This window comes from Ischnura elegans, chromosome 9, assembly GCF_921293095.1.
Source record: "Ischnura elegans chromosome 9, ioIscEleg1.1, whole genome shotgun sequence".
NCBI lineage: Eukaryota > Metazoa > Arthropoda > Insecta > Odonata > Coenagrionidae > Ischnura > Ischnura elegans.
The window spans coordinates 32,178,130-32,198,562 of record NC_060254.1 but is presented as its reverse complement, the minus strand read 5'-3'; the positions used below and the strand labels follow the sequence as shown (position 1 = coordinate 32,198,562).

The 20,433-nt window shown below is 40.2% G+C and overlaps 1 protein-coding gene across 5 annotated transcripts in view; it reads left to right on the top strand.

The window, feature by feature from the left end:
* The first annotated feature begins 317 nt into the window (after positions 1-317).
* LOC124165942 (band 4.1-like protein 4A) overlaps positions 318-20,433 on the top strand; it is an 868,424-nt gene continuing 848,308 nt past the window's right edge. For all 5 annotated transcript variants that reach the window (XM_046543480.1, XM_046543483.1, XM_046543479.1 and 2 more), the window contains exons 1-2: positions 318-571; positions 5,488-6,640. In XM_046543480.1, the coding sequence (XP_046399436.1) occupies positions 6,557-6,640 (84 nt within the window). In that variant the 5' untranslated portion in view covers positions 318-571; positions 5,488-6,556. The remainder of the gene's footprint in view (positions 572-5,487; positions 6,641-20,433) is intronic.

Genomic DNA, 20,433 nt, shown 5'->3' with positions numbered 1-20,433 from the left:
TCGTATGATTGTCATTAAGAAGGGTTTAAATTAGTATCTTTTGTCTATTCCATTTCTGGGAATGTAAGTTGGTATAAATCAACGGTTTGAGTTAAAACGATAAATTTAAGCAATTTAAATTTAGTTGCTAATGTACGGCAATTACTGCGCCACCTGTTGGCGAAAATATCAACCCCCTCGCGTGAGATCGGGCAAGTGGTTTAAAATGTAGCCGCAGAGGTGCGCTGCAGTTGCTAAAGTAGCGGAATATCTGAGACGGCGGGCGGGCTTGCGACGAAGCCGATGAACAGCGAAGCGGTCAGTAAGGTGTGTGGCGTGCTGGAAGTTAGGTGTCCGGGGAAGAAGGCGGAAAGTGTAAAAGGTGCGCATGTGAGAGACTAGTGACTGAAGGTCTCCTTCCATAAGGGAGTTGAATGAGTAGCAGTGGTGTCCTATTGCACTCCGTTTGACAAGGTTATCTTCAGCTGTCACTATCATTTTTAAGAGCAGCATCAATTCGGCAGGTTCCCGGAAGAAGGGCTTCGAAGGAAGAAGCCACCTGCTTCACGGAGTCGGGAAGACAACACTACAGGTGGGTGAGCGCTCAGCCGCCAGCTATCGTGGAAACGGCCGCAGAAGTGTTTTTGTTGAAATGTAAATTATTAAATTCTTCGAGTTTATTGCTGTCGATTATAATATTTAACATTGACATTTTTGATTAGGTCTTCTGATGATTGAAAAGAAAATACACTTAAATAAAGTGCCTCAGGATTATAATTTTTTCCGCTGAGGATTCGCTTTGTTGCGGAGTCGAGTAAAATACGACGAACGTACATCAATGCTTGCAGTGAAGTTTTTTAACCATGTTACCATCAACTTTATTAAGCGGTGTTTTTGATATTTTTAGTCAGGATTGAAAGTGTTATCCTGCTGGACGCAGGCGTCTTTGGCTTCACAATTCAACTAAATGATCTTTTAATTAGTTTCAATGGAGTATGGACACATTCCTTACAATTTAATAATATATAGAAGCGATTCTTGATTTATAAATTGTTGAATATTAATGATGACGGAAAAGTGACGTTTTCGGTTTCTTTTATGATGGACCAGTTTCATCGAATCGCCGAGCTTTTTTTATATTAAGAAGGGCAGTAAATCAGTCGAGTTTGTACTCAAATCATTAAATTTTATTACCCAGCATAAATTCATATTTTTTGGTCATTCTGCACCAAAAATGTTGTATTTGAGAATCTATTCATAAATTTATATAGGCAGTTTTATGAATGTCGGAATATTCGTCGCGAGAATTTTCTTACTTATTTAACGAATATATCATGAATTTTATTAGTTTCTAAACCTTTTTGTAATTATAACATTTTTTTTATTCTTCTAGGTATATCGCGTTCGCTATGAAATCTCAGGCAATATTCGATCAGAATCGCTCAGTCGTTGAACTCTCTTATACCGTGGGAGTTACCATTTGTGACCATTATTACCAATTGTGTTATCTCATTTTTCTGACAGATAGGGATATGTGTTCTATTTTTCACAAATTTTCATGCTCAAATTTTTACTTATTAATATCATTTCCCAATTAATGGAAGGAAATAAGGAATCATCAGGTTCAAACTCAGCGACTCATTATTATTTATTAAGTGGCAACTTTGACTACTTTTGTTTTTAACCTTGTCGTGATCTTGAGTGACGAAATAACGTATGGTAATTTTTACCTGTAAGGTGCTGACAAGCATTAATTTTCACTTATACTTCATAAAATTTATGATTTCGTGAGACCTGTGAAATTCGATTTATGTAACCTTCCAGTTGGAGTTCGGCGTATATTGTGAACAACCTTGGTTCCTTTTAATTCATGATGGGGATGGTACATTGGATTGTCGCTCTGTATAACATTGTCGACGAAGCTATGGGTGGGTGAATTTCTCACATTCAGGATGATGGGATCAATTTCCTGGTTTTGAACCTTACTACCCATAAGTCAGAAGCCAAGCGTTTTGCCTATTAGTACTACCTTATCCTGTGGCTGGTTTTGAAGTTATCTAAATTCTGTGATTATTCTGTACCTGTAGTTCAATTCAGTGTTTGGTGCAGATTTTCGTCATATTTTTTCGACTGAAACGATCTTCAGTCTTTGTCACAGAGTAATCCCTATTGTAACGACTATATTTTTTGGATATTGAGAATTAATGACAGGAATGCCGACTACAAAAAAATCTTCAGTCTTTGTCACAAAGTAATCCCTATTGTAACGACTATATTTTTTGGATATTGAGAATTAATGACAGGAATGCCGACTACAAAAAATATTGGGGGGGCCCAAACCGGGAATCTTGCCCCGGGAAATTTTATAAATAGTGAGTTTTAAGTTTTTTAAGAATTTTAGAAGAGTCATATGATCAACATTGGAACCCTGATAACTCGAATCTCGATATCTTTTTATTCTATCCATTCCTCCTTGTCCATCCGGATCAGAATCGCGGTCAAAGGCTGATCTATTACCAGAGGCGGAATAGGGTAGTTTCCTTCATTAAAGAAAACGAAAGGCATTGATTGCGATTCGTAACCCACCATTAGTGTATTCATAATACACAAATTATTTGGTTTTGGAAATACTGGTTTAGACGAATGGCAAGGGTCAAATTTTATCCTCATTTGAAAAAGGCCACATTGGCGCCCATGCGATTCCACTCCACATGACGTCACAGGGACCTAGTTTCTACACGAGAGGATAGGAGTTATGCACCGTCTGAGGTTACCATTGCATGCATGAGGCACAGAGCTCAGGGAAACATCTCTAATAATCACCTACTAAAACTGGCTAAGGTCGGAAAGTTTTCTTCCTTTGATAAGGTATTAATAAACCTTTTTTAAGCCAAGCGCTACCATCCAGCAAGGTACTCAGCTACCCCCTAGCAGCCTGCGACGTATCACCGTTAAGCCTCGCCTCAACGTCACCTCACCGGGCGGGAGGGGGAACCAGAAATACGACGCACGGAGATATTTCCCGGCATTCATACTTCAGCGTCGCGTTTTCGCACGCTTGAAAATTTTCACTTTTCATTTAATCGCGAAAAATAGATATTGTCATTTAAAAATCTAAAAGTGTGAAATACTTACTCCAGGAGTAATAATCTTTCGATTAAGGCAATAAAAAAATAAAAGGAAACCACCCTATTGGTGGAGGTCCACCATCTGAGGAAATTTCCCCAGTAGGAAGTCCCCCTCCCGTGGTCCGGTGCAGGGGAGAATTTTTGTTTTCGTGTTTTATTATGGGTCGAAGGAGACTTCTCAAGACGGGAGGGAGGAGAGACTGTTTCGTGGAGCAACTTTTCCTTTCCTCGATAAGAAACTGTCGTGCTTACAATGGGCCAGCTTTTTTTTCCTATCGAGTCTGGGGAGGTGGAATTCTTCTTTCTTCCCTGCTCGCCGTCCACTTCGTATTCACGCGAACAGCTGCATGGGTGGGTCAACCAAGTGCCTTGGACGGCTGGTGGCGGAGGCAGTCTGGGAATGAGGAAGATCTCTCAAGTCTTCCTTGGCCCGCGGGAAATAAAAACGAATGAGTATGAGTGAGGGAGAGAAATAGAGAGAGAGAGAGAGAGGGGTTGCTTCTTTGAGTACCGGTTTTGTTTTACAACGGTAAAATTTGTAAAGGGTTTCGATCGGAGGTTTAGCTCATCTCGTCACTCATAAATCTCTGTACCAGCTGCGCGTGTGAGTTAAAATGGTTCGAATTTGCTGTCAAATCTTGCTAATTTTCTGTGGTTTTGATACAAGTGTGACAAATTTGACATCAATCTTAAATTAATTTCTCAAAAAACCTCGATACAACCGTGATGAGCGTTGGGCAGTGTGGAAAAAAATTGATGAAGGTCAAGTTTCTAGTTTCTATATTATTGCTATTTCATGATTCACTGGCATGGCAAAGCTTTGTCTACCGGGGGAATATAGTATGATATACTATTCCAGTTAATGCTGAAATAATTAAAGAAGATTTTTAATGGAAGTGTTTAGCTGCCGATTCGATTAGCTGGGAATGATCAAGTTTACGAATATGCATTTATGCATTCTACTGCAAATAAATATGACCAATAATTTATCCTCATGGGGTTACTTTTCTATTCGGTTTTCTCATGAAACTTAGAAGAGTCGTTCCCATAAGGAATCATAAAGCATCTCTTTCTCTCCAAGTTAACGGTAAGAATTGTGCCATCAAAATGCAAAACCCTGCTATTATGACCTAATATGAATAATTACCACTCATCAATGAGTTTTTAAATAACCTCTATGCACGCGGGTGAAGAGTTTGCATTGCGTAGAATTTCAGGATATAGGATGATTTTTGTCGTACTGATGACTGTTTCACTCTCTATTCAATTAATTCTCGATTTATTAAAGTAAAATATTTATTTCACTTTTATTGATCATTAAGTAGTCCAATTGGTCTTGATTGTTGTTGCTGCGGGGTAAGAGTGTGGATTCTCTGTACGGGGATGTAACGTTCGGTGTATCTTTTCTAAAAACAGTTCAGTTACTGAGAATACCTACTAGTTCCTCTAAGACGTGCAGTTTGCTCTTTCGAGCCGTGAAAATTAATTGTGAATGGAAATTCAGCTTTCTACTTCAGTGAAATAAATGCCGATCGAGTGAATGAATTTAAGTTGAAGAGTATTTTGACTGCCATTGAATCAGCATTTAGGATATTGATGTTGACATCCTCTTCATTTGTTTCTTCACGTTTGGAAATCATGTACCAAAAAGTCATGCAACTTCCTTTTTTATTTGTGAACTTTATTGCTTGGCTTTAATTATTACTTAACCACAACCAAATTCCAAATATTTTGGTTAAGGTATATGTTTGCATTCCTGTTAAAGTGAGGTGTTACCGTTTTTTCATGAAGAAGCGATTAAAATTTAGCAGGTGATCAGTAATGATGACTGTATGTGGATTCGCGTGAGGTGTGTAAATATTATTTCACCAACATTTTATGTAACTTAATATCGGCAGTGAGAGTGCAGATTATATTTTTGCAGCTTTGGGTCGTAATTCGGTCTAAACACGAGGATATCGCATCTTTGTTCGAATTAATTTCGTATATTGACGTTGGTTACAGCAGAGAGGAGTTACAGCTAAAGCTACCACTGACAATTGTGAAAAAAAAAATACTTAGGGCAAGTACGCACGTTTTTGTGGCACGTATGCAAGAGGATGCATAGGTTGAGATAGTCGTATTTATTAGCTGAGTTCAAAACTTTATCCACTCACTTACGGCCCCTTTCGGCAAGAGTCTCTAAATCGCAGCGTATTATATTTTTGCATCTTTTGGTTTCTCATTCTCACTATGAGGATATCGCGTAATTGTTAGCATGAATTTCGTATATTGACGGAAGTTAAAGCTGTCTCAGACCAATGTGAAAAAAAAATTGGGCCTATTTGGCTGGACTTCTTGTAAGGCTGTGCTAAACAAAAAGTTTTTTCTCCCATTGCAGGTGTCTTCTTGCTTCGCGATCTTGGTGCTGCCTATTCCACCAGCGCCCCCTACGCCATATGCGCCTCCTTCCGTGCCACACGCCTGTTGCCAGAGACGGTGTCGCGGCGGGTTCGCGTTGCTCGGGCGACCGCGTCAAACTCCTCCGCGTGGTGGAGGCGGAGGAGGTGGTGTGTAGGAGAGGCGGAGGAGGAGGAAGGCGAGAGGCCAGTGAGGTGGTCGCCATGCGCGCGGCACGTCTTATCCTTTGAACCGGCCGGCGCATCTCCAGGCGGGGGCATTTGACCGAGGAACCTCGGCCTTTGTTTACCTATCGCCCCGCTTGACCGAGAACCGATCCGAAGGGAAAACAGTCTTTGGAGACACGTTCGGAAGGCCCCGGATTTCTCGCACCAATCAATTTGGAGGGATCGGAAAAAAATCAGTGTTTTGATTGGAGGAGAAGTTTTCGAGGATTTTTGGAGGGAGGGTGACGAATGTGAAGGTGTCTGGAAGATTCGAGATAATTCAAGTCATCGTGCAGTGGACAATTCGACGAAGGGGCTTTTTAAACGCTCCGAATAAGGTTGGCTTGTGTTTGTTCGCGACAGGACCGAGGCATTCACGGTTCGCTTATCTTCTCGGCTTTCCGCATTAACGAGATCGTGCCTCACTTGAACTTTTCAACGCCTCCTGACGAGTACGATCTTCTTCCATCAGTGGGGTAGTACGAGATTTCCCTTTAGATTCCCTTATTTATCGTCCTGCACTTTTGCTTTCTCTACGTTATCGACGTGAGGAACTGCGAGTGCATAGGGACGACCGATAAACCGAAGCATCGTGTGGAATACTATATTCGATTTTGGAAAAATACGTGGAACCGTGAGGAATACAGTGAGTTTGTTGGACGACCACTATCCACTCGTGTCCACAGACCCGTGATTCAGTTTGCTTGATCGAGGAGAGATCAGCCACGACAAATATCTTTTAGATTTTGGTTCACTGGGATATTTCAGGAACTTTCCCCTTCAACCTGCTTTTCCAGTGTTTTATTCGTCTTTGCATCGTGCTGTCAACGAAGGATCATCAAGATGAGGTGCTTTGGGAAGAAGGTGCAGACCCACCACTGCAAGGTCGTGCTGTTGGACGAACAGGAGCTAATTCAGGAAATACAGGTAAGAGAACTTTTATAGCCATTATTCTGCCAACCTTTCTTGTCTGATTGTTTCTGTCCGTCGAAGGTTAACAGAGGTGACCGCCCTCAAAGAATTCCCCCCTAAGAATTCCTATTTTACTTTTCTTGAGCTATTTTATTGATTGTGCCAACCGTCACAACCAAAGAGAGTTTAATGAATCTAACTTTAGCCACTTCTTTTACTGTTCGGTTAATTTAACTCTGCGGAAGCACGCGCACAAATTATTGGAATTTCATTGTATTTCTCTTTATAATGATGGTAAGTGTGATACTAGAATTATATCAGCCCCTATGATCACTTCTCGGAATGAAGTAATCTTCGATAATATTAGGTAATGATATCATTGGTTAAACGTCCATTAAGGATTACTGTCTCGGGAGTCAAGTTGTGCATACTGTTGTTAGCTGTTTCGTTTTCGCATGTTGTAGTACGACTTTTCTTTGACCAATTATTTTTTATTTTATTTTACATTAAAATGGCTAACGTATTATACCTGTCAGCCTTGGGGAAAATTTCTTTTGGTCAATGACATGCCTTGTTAAAATTTTTGAACCTAAATTATAAGCTTTATCGGAACAGATAATAGGATTTTTTTCTGTATCGGTTTAAATTTGAATGTTTTTCTCTACGAATCACTAGTTTATGTATGAAAGAATTCTAATGGGACTAGGCGGCAGTTGACTAATGCCGAAATTGTCTTGTTCCCACAAGTGGGTACTCCTGCATTATGTGAGCATTTGAACGCATTCATCAAAGCGGAGTTAAGCGCTAATTTTTAGGATCTGGTGAGGGATGGGGTTCGATTGTGGAAGCACTTAGGTGGCTCGTAATGCCTCGGCATAATTCAGCGAAATTGTTTTGTACAGCCATTTATAAAGTGCGCTGCCTTTTAATTTCGGATCCACTAAATAGTGAGGGGGTGGTAGAGTTGTGTGTAAGGGGATGAAGTTCGGCGAGATTTCCTCCGCCTCCACCCCGGCAGCGGCAGAACTAATCGACGTAAAATGAATACTAATGAAGGACCATTAAAAGCAGTCAATTAAAGGTCTGCAGTACCGTGGCGAAGAGGGCGCCAATGCCGTCCGCTGGCATTAACCCGCTTGCATGCGCGGCCCGTTAAAGCGTCGCTTCGGTGCGTTGCACGTTTTCCGCGTGAAAAATCGCTCTTGGCATTGAAACGCCGCGGACTGGGGAGCGCGCGCGGTGATGAGGTGATGCAGGCGGGGTTGGGAGAATGCAACGGAGTCCATTAAGCAGTGGAGGAAGAAGAAGCCAGCGGGGGTGGTGTGGGAGGCAACAGGATAGGAGTGGTCACGTGAATGGAGGCAGATGCGGTTAAGAGGAGACTAGAGGTGTGGGAAGAGGTTGCTACTGGGGAATTTGAGCTGTTTTGGTAAACTATTATGAAAATTTCGGCCGAACACTACGTGTCTTGAGGGACAGTTACGTAAAAAAATGAATTTGAATTTGAGTTTTCGTAAAAAATGAATTTACCATTAATATATAAAACTAATTGAAAATCTCAGTATCTGGGGTTAGGGATAGTGGTTCGATATTTTGATTATTTTGCCGTCTCAATAAAAATATATCAATTTACGAGGATCTATTCAATTTAGTCTTCTTACTGATTTTATTCGGTTTTCAACTTTTCTGAAATGGCAACCATATAATACCTGTGAGCAGGGTGGGAACGAGGAGTTTTATGAGGGGGGGATTTTAGTTTTCCACCCTCTTCCCCCACCGCTAAAAAATAATACATCCGCAACCCTTTTTTTAGATATGGTAGTTGAAATTATGCACCGTATGATTGCTAATAAGGAGTTTTATTAATATTATTGTTTAATAATTTGGAAATTAAAAATTATTGTTTGATAATTTAATTACGAAATTTTTATAACTTCAAAAAAAAAAATTTTTCAAATTATGTGACCCCCTGAAATCTGCCTACCGGGGAACGTAGTGCTTTGCCCTAGTTCCGGGCCTGTGTACAAGGTTGAGGTTAGATTTTTATTAAACTAATAAGAAAGTCTCGCCCAAACAACTCTTGTCTTTAGAGGCAGTAGCGTACAAAATTAAATTTACAGTTTCGTAAAAAATGTATTCACGGTTGATATATGTATGTATATAAATCTAATTGTAAATCTCAGTACCGAATGTTAGCAACAGAGGTCCAGGTAGGAGGTTCAGATAGGGTAAAACTTACTCTTACTCCCATGGCAATGGATACCTAGCTGACTTTTGGATTCTTCAACACGCCGCCTCCAATTCTTCCTGTCCATGGCATCGTCTACTGCTCCTCCAGGCTTCCGCAGATCTATCTTCACTTGGTAATTCCATCGCTTTTTTAGACGTCCACGGGGTCTCCTTCCTGTTGGATTGATTTTCCATACTTCTTTTAGAAAAGTTTGATCTTCTCTTCTTATTACATGCCCTGTTCACCTACTATCGCTAAATTAAAAATAAATACCTCAAATATCTCTGTCAAAGCCAAATCCAGGAAAATGTCTCGGGCTGATTCAACTGGGGAGAGGTTACCTTTCCGTGGTTTCATTTGAAGGGGGTTCCAAAAGGACTGCATATATCACTGGCATATCAGAGGTTATATCACCTTGACACTTCCCCCCTCCACTTACTACGGCATTAATATTTGTCTTTCGTTTTCCTTCATGTTCACTTATTGTAGCTGCAGAAAAAAAATTAGTCCCTGTCTCAATCCAATGGTGCAGTTGGAAAATCTTAGCGCAAGAGATGGTATGTACCGTCGTGTTTATTTTATGCTACCTCAATGATGAAGACGGTGGGTTCTTTCGGTACGTTAACGACCTCCTATTCACTGTATCACAAAATATACGGTAGGATTTTGCGGCGCTCACGGAAAAGGTCAAAGACATCGGGCAGAGTTTATTAAGCCCGTTTCCGAGTAATTTCTACGGCTGTTTGAGGGATTTATTAGTTCGCCTATCGGAAGAGATTGTGTCACATTATTTTAATCAACAGAGAGATGAGGGAACTGCGATGAGGTTGAATTAAAGGAGCTGCGTTGATGTGTTTCGGATACAAAGATAGCCATCTATTATGTCTCACGTATGTTTCATCATGCCATTCATGATAATTCGCTGTTGAGTTCGTTGCAAATACCATAGGATTACTATTTTCTATTCACCACAGCCTGCTCTCATCTGGTATGAGTAAAACATTCCTATATTTTGTGGCAGGGCATCAAAAGGCATTGACTTTCCAAAAGCTGAAAAGAATATTTTGGATTGTTATGGCCTTTCCCTTATTCCCCTCAAAATATGGAATGATACCTGTTGAAAAGTTGAGTTCCTCCTTGAGTTAGGTGCTAATAATTTTTCAACTATTTAACTAATTATTCAAGTTGGGTTTATATCCTAAAACATATGCAGCACACACTGCGCTGGTAAAGGTCTTCTATCACGTGACATTTGGACACGGGATTTTTTCGCATCTTTTTTGTGACAGATGTTGAGATGTTTCTCATTTCGCTGAATTCAGTCGTTTTCCTTTATTATAAAATGTAAAATTATATATCGAAGATTTGAATGGTAAAAGCTGAGCGATTGGAATTTGTGGTTCAGCTATGGGCGTGTAAAACCAATTAGTTTCTTTCGAGTGGTTGCCATCCTACTATCTCCTGTTTTGTAAACTAGGGTGAAAATCTTTTTATACTTACCTGTTAGTTTTCTACGTTTTCCACCTATATTGCCAAAGGATCAGAAAAAACAGGAATAGGTGGACAATATGATTTCTATCGACAAATAGAAAATTACCCGGTAACATTGGATTACTTTTAATTGCGATGTGCGTATGGTGTTATGATTTATTGTTTTATGTGATATATTTTAGCTAAACGTTTTGAGGTACACTTTTTTAGCTTATAAATGGCGAATCAAGTTTTGAATTATCTGCTGGTTTGAGGATTATATTATATTTTTGGGAATTGGATTTAATGCAATATTTTTACGAATCTCTTTCCCATCTCTATTTTTAACTTGAATTACCAGGCTCGATAATATTCATGTAGTCTCAATCGTAATATTTACGAATATTTGAATTCTAGCTTTTCTTACGTCACCGTCATGATTCGCTAATGCTATGGCAATTTTCATAATCGTTTGAACTATTAATATTATTTTTTCCTGGAAATTAGATAATTCAATTCTGATTGGAATGAAATATTTTATGAAGGGATTCTAATCGTGTGAAGACTTCACTGACCAAGGAGGAAATATTGAAATATTTCGAAGTCTCTTTTTAGTATTGAAACACCCACGATCTATTTGTGGACTCAAAAGAGCTCAGCTCATATCGTGGGTGGATTGTCACAATTTTTTCATGATGACTTGGAGGCTGGAAAATATGTCCAGCAGGTAGGAGTTAATAGAATTGGAGACGTGCGCGTTGTGGAGTGGCCGGAAAACTATACCGGATTCATTGGAGCCATGTGGTCACTCTGCAATTACCTTTTGCTGGGTCGTTTTACGATGTGTGTGTACAGTTTTTTGCTCTCGCACTCCCCACTTGTGGACGCACGGAGGAGAGAAATCTCTTTGAATCTGCCCTGGCGATTGGTGACCACTCGAGTTGGATGTCCACTCAGTGTGGACAGCCACTCCAGAGACACTTTTAGCAAAGCATTCTCCCCTCTTGCACCTCACCTGCCTGTCCACTCATCTCCTTCTTCTCCCCAAGCGTTTTACTTAGGGGCTTATCGTTTGTCTACTCTTCGCACATTTTTACCCCTGGACCCATGCGAAAGAAGCATACTTTCTTCTCCTTCCACTCATACCCCTAGGGCGTTTTCAATGGTATGCGGCGGTCGCGAGTTAGCTCGTGCCTCTGGTGTCCAGCGACGATCGCGTTATCTTTGCCACGTATAATCCCTCCGTAGGCCACTTTACTCGCGTCCACTTGTGTATATAACCCTCTCGAAAGCCGTCCCTTCTGTTGCCGGCAGGAATCCGCGTGCGGTTGTATTTTTGCTGCTCTTTTTCCTCGAGGGAAATTACTGACTTGACCGCAATACATTGTCTCATTCCTATTTAGTTTTCGGTTTAGTTGAATGCGTGTTTATGCATCATAATCATCAACAATCTTAAGATTGGTTTATCGCAGCTCTCCGTTTCACTCTCCTATCAGCTCCCTTTTTCACACCTACGTATTTCTCTTTGACATTCTTCATCACCTATATGCGAAGAAATCGTCCGTAGATTTTGACCGACTGACCGTACGAACTATTAGCATAGCGATCAGTTTTTTAAACCTATATTTTTATGTTGGTTTTCATTTGACCGTGAGTGTGTAATTTGTTTGAATCCACGTTGAACGCTGTGGTAGTCAAGAATTGTGGGTGGTGCAAGAATATCGCGGTTAGGTGAATACTTGGATGCGATTTCCATTTGGTATGGCGTTGCCAAACGTACTATTTCCTTGGTTTGAATATTCTCTATTTTGGAGCCTGGGTGGTTTTTTTTTGCTTATGTTTCGAAAACGGCGTTTACTCATGAGGTCATGTTCCAAGATTTTAGACCTCCTAAACGGATACCAATTGTAAAAATCAGCATAGGGTACTCCTGTCATTGTTAACTATGAGATGATTTCATTATTGTAAGCGGAAGCCTTTGGATTTATGTCTTTTAACGGTTAAATGGCTATCTTCGGCTGCGCTTAGCTCATTGACTCTAGTGATATGGTGAGCATATGAATGAGTTGTTGGGGAAATCAAATTACGGGTATCCTCATTTTGAGTATCCGTTATGGTCCACAATTAAAGGATCCATCTGATGAAAATTGTTTGGGAGTCGGATCTTTTGCCAAGTCTTCTCCCAGTCTATTATTGCAAGTGGAATGGACCTCACTGTGCTTTGGATACGTGGCCAACCTTATCTCTCAACCGTCTTACGACAATCATCTCACCCTAACTTCGGGCCATTGTATTTTTTTCATTCCTTTCATCTCACCTTCGTGATATTAACATCCCTCCCTACCATCCTATCCCTCTTGATTTCTTCCGTAGTACAGCCTCGCACAGGTCTCTTCGCTCTGCATCTCGTCAAAACTCGTCCCTCATGTCTAATGCATCTCGTTCCTTTTCGTATGATGGTGCGTCTTTCCTTTTTTCTTCCTCCTTCCTCCGACGACTGCGTCTGGTGGACCAAGCGCACTGCCATTCTCTCTCCTCGCTCCTATTTCCGCATCTCCTTGCTCTATTCTCTCGCGTTCCCCTCTCCCACTCTCCCTATTTCACTCCTCGGGCGTAACATCCCCCATGGGGCACGGCTCCGACGAAAAAGGCGCGTATGGCGCGTTGATACACTGCCGCGGGAAAAAATATATAAGCAAGGGCAGGCGGAATAGAATGTTTTCTCTCTTTTTTTTCTTGGGTCCGCTTGAATTATTTCTCTTTGCCTTTTTGGAATTCTTTCCATAAATTCGGGGGAGACGGCGTGTCGTCTTTCGGCTGTTTATTCCCCGCTCTCCTTTCCCCACCTTTTTCGCTCGAGGAATTGTGGAGACGGAGATGGGACTGGGGGCGGGGGGATAGTCACTGGTGTTTGAGCCTTCCCTACTCTTCTTTCAGGCTTTTCGGAGGGGGTAAATTTGCGGTATAAATCTTCGTGGTTGTGACTCCTTTTTCCGGGCGGATAACATGTGAGATTGTGAGGGATGCTGAGAAAAAAGTGAACTTGATATGGAGTTTATTTCTGTTATGCATTACTGTTGCTGTCTCATATTGGCCATGTAAAAACAGGAAGGGTATAATCCTTAATACGAATTTGAGCATGTGACCATCGTATAGCAGTGGTGCTGACTCCTTATTCTGGTAGAATGGCGTGTGAGGGATACAGAGAAAAAAGTGAACTTTATATGGAATTCATTTTCGATACGCATCACTATTGCTTCCTGAGATTGGCCATGCTGCAATTAGAGTCCTTGATACAAATTTGAGCATGTAATCATCGTATAACAGCGGTTCTGACTCCTTTTTCCGGTCGAATAACATGTAAGGGATTTGTAGAAAAAAGTGAACTCAACATGGAGTTTATTTTTGTTATTCAGTACTGTTGTGTATCAGATTGGCCATGCTGCGACAGAATGCGTATACATCCTTAATAAACATTTAAGCGTGTGACCTTAGTATAACATTGTATTCCAATTTAATGGTGTGTAACCGATATATTTTGAATTCAATTTAACCCTAACGCAGCGGTCAACGCACTAATGAAGTATTCATTTATTTTAATGGGATTTTATATTGAATTATCTTGTTAATTGATTTCATTAAAGTTTTTGGATGAAGTTTCCCAGTGTTTGATTTAAATTGGCATTTATTCTTAAATTGAATTTCAAGCTTGGTCGTTTACATCATTTTTACTTAGAAAAATTTGATTTATTTATCATTCAGGATAGGGAGACCATATAAGTTGGCTCTGCTCACGTGTGCTGAGGTAAAAAATTGAATATAATGTCAGAAAGTTTAAATATTTGACTCTTTGTTAGATATATTTGTGTAAATCATTTTTCGTATCTACGAAATCAAAATTTTATTATAATTTTAAGTATATACGACTACTTCTGGTGCATTTTTTCAGGTGTACTGCGTTTTTATGCATATATCTCTCCCTGTTAATGGTTTTCTGCCATTAAACATTATTTTTACGTAAACTGATCGCAACTACCTACGTGTGACTACTGCTTATTTAATAATTTCAAGCAGAGATGTTCTGGAACTTACTGATACTTCTGCAGTCATTGACATTTCAAAGTTAACGGCGGGGCTACAATAACGGACATGTTCGTCGCTCCTACGCTTGTATTCATACCTTATCTCTCCCGTAGCTATCTGTGTATCTTTTATTTTTTTACTACCTCTGGCTTTAGAATTCTACACCTCCGGCGAGATAATCCATATGCATGAGTGCCTTAAGCTCATAGTCACGCTTGCGTTTTTCTCCTCGCACGCATACTCCAGGCGCCTCAAACTTTTTCTCTGTATCTTTCTGCTGCTGTTTTGATATCGCTTCTATCTTTTTTTACAGCTCATCCCTTCATTTGCCTTTGACTCACGACCCCTACGGCACTACCCCGATAGCCCTGATTGCGGCTTGTGCTCAAATGCATAACGTCCAACGTTCACTCGTGCAAGTTTTTTTTCTGTTACAATTTTTTCCCCGACTACAGCCTTTCTAATGTTTTTTTAAATAGTTTATTTCTCCGCGTGTCCCTCCCGTTTACACTCGCTTCCTTAATCTCTCCTTATCTCGTTTCCCTTCCTTCTTTCTCATCCACTCCCCCGCAGGATTTTCTCTCCACCAAACCACTCCTCCTTTTTTCCCCGGCCTCCATCGCTTTCGTTTAGTCTCGCTCCCGACCAGCCAAAACCGCCAAGATTGGAGAGATCCCTCCTTTCTCCGGCTTGAATGAACCTCTATTTTGGGGAAGCAAGAGAGGCATCCCACTCACCCAATTGTGTGGGTGATGGGGAAAAGATGGGGTTTGCCCAAGGAGGGAATCGGTATCCGAGGTGTGTGCTAGGCGATGGTTTTCGCCGTCATCTTCACTCTTATATTTTTCGACGAACAGGCCATCGAATTATTCCTGTAACGTACATATCGATGGCTAAGTTCTAACAACACGTATCTCAAAAGTAGCAACTTTTCTAGAGAGCAAAAGAAGCGATTTATATTTTTAATTGTTCACAGAAATTAAAAACCAAAAATTCATAAAACTGTAAAAGAAGCATACATTTGCAAATAAAGAGTTGTTTTATTGCTTGAATTTTGTTTTTTAAATATCATTACACTTTGTTTAAGATACCTGTCACGCACCGGCCAAATTTTGAGATACGTGTTGTTAGAACTAAGTCATCGATATAGATTTATATCTTAAGAGCTGGGGACAATATCAGTTTGAAGTTAGGAGCAGTAATTTTTAATTATGAAAGCCTTTATGTTATTTTGCCGGTCTCGGTGGTGGCGGAATAAAAACCTTGCCTGCCAAACGAGAGGTCGTGCTTCGAGTCCTGCCTGGGTTGGTTGCCCCACTATCTGGGAATATTTAAACACTGTTCTTAAGGTGTTGTAGATGGAAGGAGATTATGAGAAACTATAAATCTGAAAGCTCTGAGATGGTAACACGACGGAATTAGAGGAAGAGACGAAATGAAAAATAATCATTGGTGAGGAGAGAGGGACAGTTGCTCGAAGGTGTGAGGCAAAAGAGAAAACTGTACTTTGAAGAAAACAAAGAGGTTTTTGTATAAAAAATGTATGAAGTTACAGATGTGTAGAGCACATTTGCAGGAAGATTTGAGGTACTAGGTCGGTCACTTGTTTCCGGGAAGGGGCAGGCGAAGTTCGTCTCGGAGAAGCAGGGGGGCGCAATATCTTCAGCTCCGTCCCCATGCGTACCCCTCTTGGTCTCCGCTTATCTTCTTCCTCAGGGTCGGAGTGTACAACAGAAATGCTCCGAGGGAGAGGGAAGTTGAGCTCGATCTGGGGGAAAGAGAAGTTCTACGTATGTGAGGGAGATTAAAGCGAATGTAACAGTGGCGAGCCTTAGGGACCGCGGGTCGGATGGAGGTCAAAAGAAGGGTAACCCTTCGTCAGGTGATGCGTTCAGGGGAATGTATTTTTTTCTTGGAGTTTTCCTTTTTTCCGCTTTCCCACCAGAAACCTTCCCGGAGTGAAGTGACCCTCCCCATAAAGCGCTGGCTTACCATGCCTTACTTTTGTTTACACAAGGAGGGATAAGGGGAAGGACGATGGCACTTTGAAAAGGAGGACTTATTTGTGTATTTTCTTCCCCGGACGTGAATCTTGATTCCTTTTTCCTCGTTTGTGCCTTATTTTTGCTCCAGAGAAAATCCGCCTTAAACAAGGGAATTTTTCAAGTCCCGTTTTGCCGTATCTTTAAGGCCTGATTACGCGATATATTAACGCGAACGAGTGAATGTCTGCTTATATGAATGATTTTGGTGGATCGGAATGGAACATGTACGAATGCATGAACCAAATAGAACATGCTCTATTTTCTGTACGTGCGTTCCTACAAGTTGGGTGGTTACACTGTGCATTTTGGTGTTCATTCTCGCGTTTGTACATATAGACATAAACTCGTACGTGTTAATGTATCGTGTCACCAGGCCTTTAGAAAATGTTGGAGTCTTTCGATAATTGTAATAGTTTGGTGTGATATCTTGGTAATTGTTTGCTTTTAGTTATCAATTAACAGCATGATCAATATTGGAATACACAAATTATCATCTTCTTCTTATCCCTCCTGGAGTTAGAAACACGAATTGTAAGTAGCGTGTTGAGCGAAGTTTCATGTGACCACAATCGCGTATACCCATTTTTTAATTTAGATTTTCTTGTTCCTCCTATACTGAGTAGCACGAGATATTGTGTTGTTAAGTATAATTGTGAGATAGTTGTGCATTAGTTTTACCTGACAGAGCGAACTTATAAAACCTTTTTAATCTAATTTCTCCAACAAATATTTAAACATTTCGCTGATACACATGTTCGTAGCTAATGCCGTTATGAATAAATTTGGTTAGTGTGATATTTTTTAGTGGGAACCACGGCGAAATGAATCGTGTCTAAAGAGACAGTTACGTGAAAATTGAATTTGAATCTACTGGTACTCACGTAAAATAATGAATTTCCCATTTCTATTTTTATGCAAAAATGGTAAAGCTAATTGAAACTTTTACTACTTAAGATTACGGATTGGTTTATTTTTTAAATTTTTTTTGCCCTCTCAGTGAAACTATGTACATCTACGAGACCCTTATCAAAGTAATTTTCAGACTGATCTTTTCGGTCACATTCTTTTATTTTTAAAATTTCTCGCAATTAAGTCGGTGATTCAGTAATTTTTATTCTGTGGGTGATGAGACGGCGATGCTCTAGTACTATTCTATTACTTGATTCGAACCGACGTATTGTTTCGTTTTTTTCTCACCTCTACTCCTTCTATGCGTTTTGTTCGGCCATATTACCTTAAAGGAAATGGAATGTAGTCTAAAATAAACCTTCAACCGATTTGGTCCTGATGATTTTGTATTCCGGTGATACTTTTCTTGTTCTTGTCCGACGTCACGTCTCAACACGGGCTCGCAAATCTTCTCTTTTGTGATACTTCGCACTGTAGTCGAATGTTTTGACATTCAAATGAACCCAAGGGTCGCTTTGGGACCGAGATACGAGGGTCCGATGTAAGTGTTTCGGAAACAAGCTTCGAACGTCATAAACGTCTGTTGCTGAATGACGATGAGCTCTCAAAGCAGAATGACGTAATTTTTGGGAGGGGAGCAGCTGTTGGACTGTGCTCAGCTCGTGTAGGGTTACTAAATAAAAAAATACACGCTTTTCTGTAAACATTACAATCTAACTTATCGCTAACTATTGGCAAATTCTTTATGTGTAATCGAATTCTCCGATTTTGGTAGTCCTCAGAAATTTCCATCTCAATTAAATTTTAATATTCACAGAAATTTACTCATTATGAAGATAAAATAAGCGGAAACACTCACAGAGGAAATTTTATGTGGTTATCTATTTAATATCATATCCCGAGTAATATTAACGATTATTTTGCACGTTTGCACTACGTGTGTAAGGTACTTCTTCGTGTGTTAAATCCTTTATTGCTGTATAATAATTACTTCAGTATTTCGTGCCTCAGAGCTACCTTCAATTCAGTAGTATTGAAATTTAGCGTTGATTTGCTGCAAAGAAAAGAATTTTAGTTTTTAATTGAATGCGGTTGCTGCATATTTACGTGGTTGCGATGTTAGGTTGAAGGGAAATGTTATAACTGTAAGCCGTTCCTTGTCATAGCTATTCGATTACTTAAGAAATTTTGACAAGTCTCTTCTTTACGTCGCCGTGGTTTTATTCTCAATTCATCAGCGAAAATGCTTCACTCTAAATATCTTTCGGTAAATATTCATAGAGTTACTTATTAATCCAAAGGATAGTTTAAAAACAGTGAGAATGCTTCGAATTAAAATAGTCTTGATTCAAATTAATAAAAGTGAATGGCTTGGCCAACGAACCTCGTTGTTTTAATGCCTAAGGATTCTTTGTATTCGAAACTGCGGGATTAATTTCTATATCTCAATTTTAAACATTCGCTTTTATTTTGTAAAGTCAGCTGTGCCATTAACTCTGTCGAAAAAAATTATCTTCTCTGTACTAACGTTGTATTTTTCCTCTAGCTAGGTATAAGAATTAATTTTTGGCCTTTTCTGTGCTGGATTCCATTAGTTTATTCGAATCTCTTCGTAAGATTTATAATACTTGTAATCCAGTGTTTGTTTCGTAGCAAGGCGAAATTTTTGAAAGAGAGATATGATTCTAGGTAAAAATTAATAAAAGTGAATGATGTTCATCATTCATGATCATCGCTATGCTCTAGTTTGATCTATTTTGGAAAAATTTCTATTGCTTGTTATGATGAGCCAAATTGGGTATTTTGCCGGCAACAGAACGCAATTATTGCAATTATCCCCGATTATCGCAATGTTTTAGTTTTTACCATTATGTAAAACTTTCCACCGGTTGTTATGATGAGCCAGTTTTTTTATTTTGTCGGCAAAATTTCAGGAACAACTCCTTGAAGTAACTCAGCCCTTCTGGTATCTTGCCTTGCATTACCATTGCGTACGATATTAATTATTCGGTTGTTATTACGAAGCTAATTTTCATCCCTCTCTCTCTTCTTCTTCTTCCTTTGGCTCTCGAGTTGTTCTTCCCTTGTGCTGCTCTTCCTCTCCCGTGCCCCCCCATTGCCTCATTATAAGGCTGCGAGCCTCCCGGCTCATGAGCGCCTCTCGTTTCAGCAGCAGCACCAGCCTCTCCTTCCCGCCTCTCCGTTCAGGCACACCGCCAGGCACGAACTATAGACCCGCGCCTCTCCCCTCTCTACCCCCCCCCATAACCTTCCTCCCTTTCCCTTCTCGCCATACCCCTCGACCCTCCTCTCACCCGACGACATCTTCCATCGTCCTCTGCAAGAAGAGTTTCAATGGCACCTCCCGATTCTGCGAATTCGAGTCGCTCCCTCCCTACTATTGCTTTTTGCTTCAGAACGCCCTCTGCTTGACGCTGTGATAATATTACGTGATCACTTGATCGCAAGAATAAGCATGTGGCCCAAATATTTCACCATTTAGTTATATTTGGCATTATTTTTTGCAATATTCGAAGACGACATTTTCGGACATTACAGGTATTTATCGACAGTAGGCTTAGTATTGTTTTTTTTTTAGTTGGGCATCGTGGTCCCAAATCGAAGGAAGCTCACCTCAATTCATTGTATTCTGCTGGAAGATGCAGTATTTCAATGGCACCTTCCGATTCTGCGAACTCGAGTCCTCCTGTCCTGACTCCTATTTCATTTTGTTTCAGAGCGCCCTCTGCTTGACAGTGTGATAATATTACATGATTACAAGAATGAACATTATTATTAAAGTATACGAGCGATTAACGTAGGTCTCCATGGAGTACTTACGAAGCATTCTGGCAGCCTCCCTATCCATCATGTACTTACCTCTTCAATTCACAGTAAGGCTTACTCCCTTTCATTCTATCAAAAAAAAATTTATTCTCTTCCTTCCTCTCCCTCGTTTACCTAACATTATACCCTCAAACACTATTTTCAACATCCCCTTCCCGCTAAATATTCGCTCTATCCATATCTTGTCTACTTCGTGTATCTCCTCACCCACTATGTATTGAACT